Here is a 521-nt window from a genome sequence, read left to right as displayed (position 1 = left end):
GTTCGTCGATCTCAGTGGTTTTCATTTTTTATTAACTGTTGTTCTCCTTCTTTACTTCTTCTTTGTAGGTTGTACTGGCCGAAATCCAAATGTTTTGACTATCTGTACCAAGACGCCGAGGTGCTGCTGAGTAACTACCCAGTCCAGGCCACCATCTGCCTGTATCAGGAGGGGGGCAGCGGGGACGAGGGGTCCAGCGGGGACGAGGAGTCCAGCGGGGACGAGTGCTCCAGTTGGGGAGAACTCAGTGACGAAGAGGAGGATTTCGAAATGGGGATGAATTAAATTGTCGCTGGAATGAACAACTGGAAGAGCAAAGCTGCATAACTAATATATATTTTTAATTTATTTTTGTACACATCTGTAAATATTTATATTTTCTACGCTCGCTGGCAGATTTCTGTCCATTAAGTTATTTCTACCAATTTGTCTACCTTTTTTGTAATTTCGCTGAATGTTGCAATAAAATGCATTTGAAACTTACACTGCTTGACTTGGCTGGGTGTTTACATATTGGGTCA

General features: G+C 42.8%; 1 protein-coding gene across 1 annotated transcript in view; it reads left to right on the top strand.

Moving 5' to 3' along the window:
* LOC115534886 (protein ripply2-like) overlaps positions 1-285 on the top strand; it is a 746-nt gene extending 461 nt beyond the window's left edge. Inside the window, exon 3 of the mRNA XM_030346167.1 lies at positions 69-285. Coding sequence (XP_030202027.1) covers positions 69-285 — 217 coding nt within the window. The remainder of the gene's footprint in view (positions 1-68) is intronic.
* Positions 286-521: the final 236 nt, after the last annotated feature.

Source organism: Gadus morhua, chromosome 21, assembly GCF_902167405.1.
Source record: "Gadus morhua chromosome 21, gadMor3.0, whole genome shotgun sequence".
Classification (NCBI taxonomy): Eukaryota; Metazoa; Chordata; class Actinopteri; order Gadiformes; family Gadidae; genus Gadus; species Gadus morhua.
This window is presented reverse-complemented; position numbering and strand designations above follow the sequence as displayed.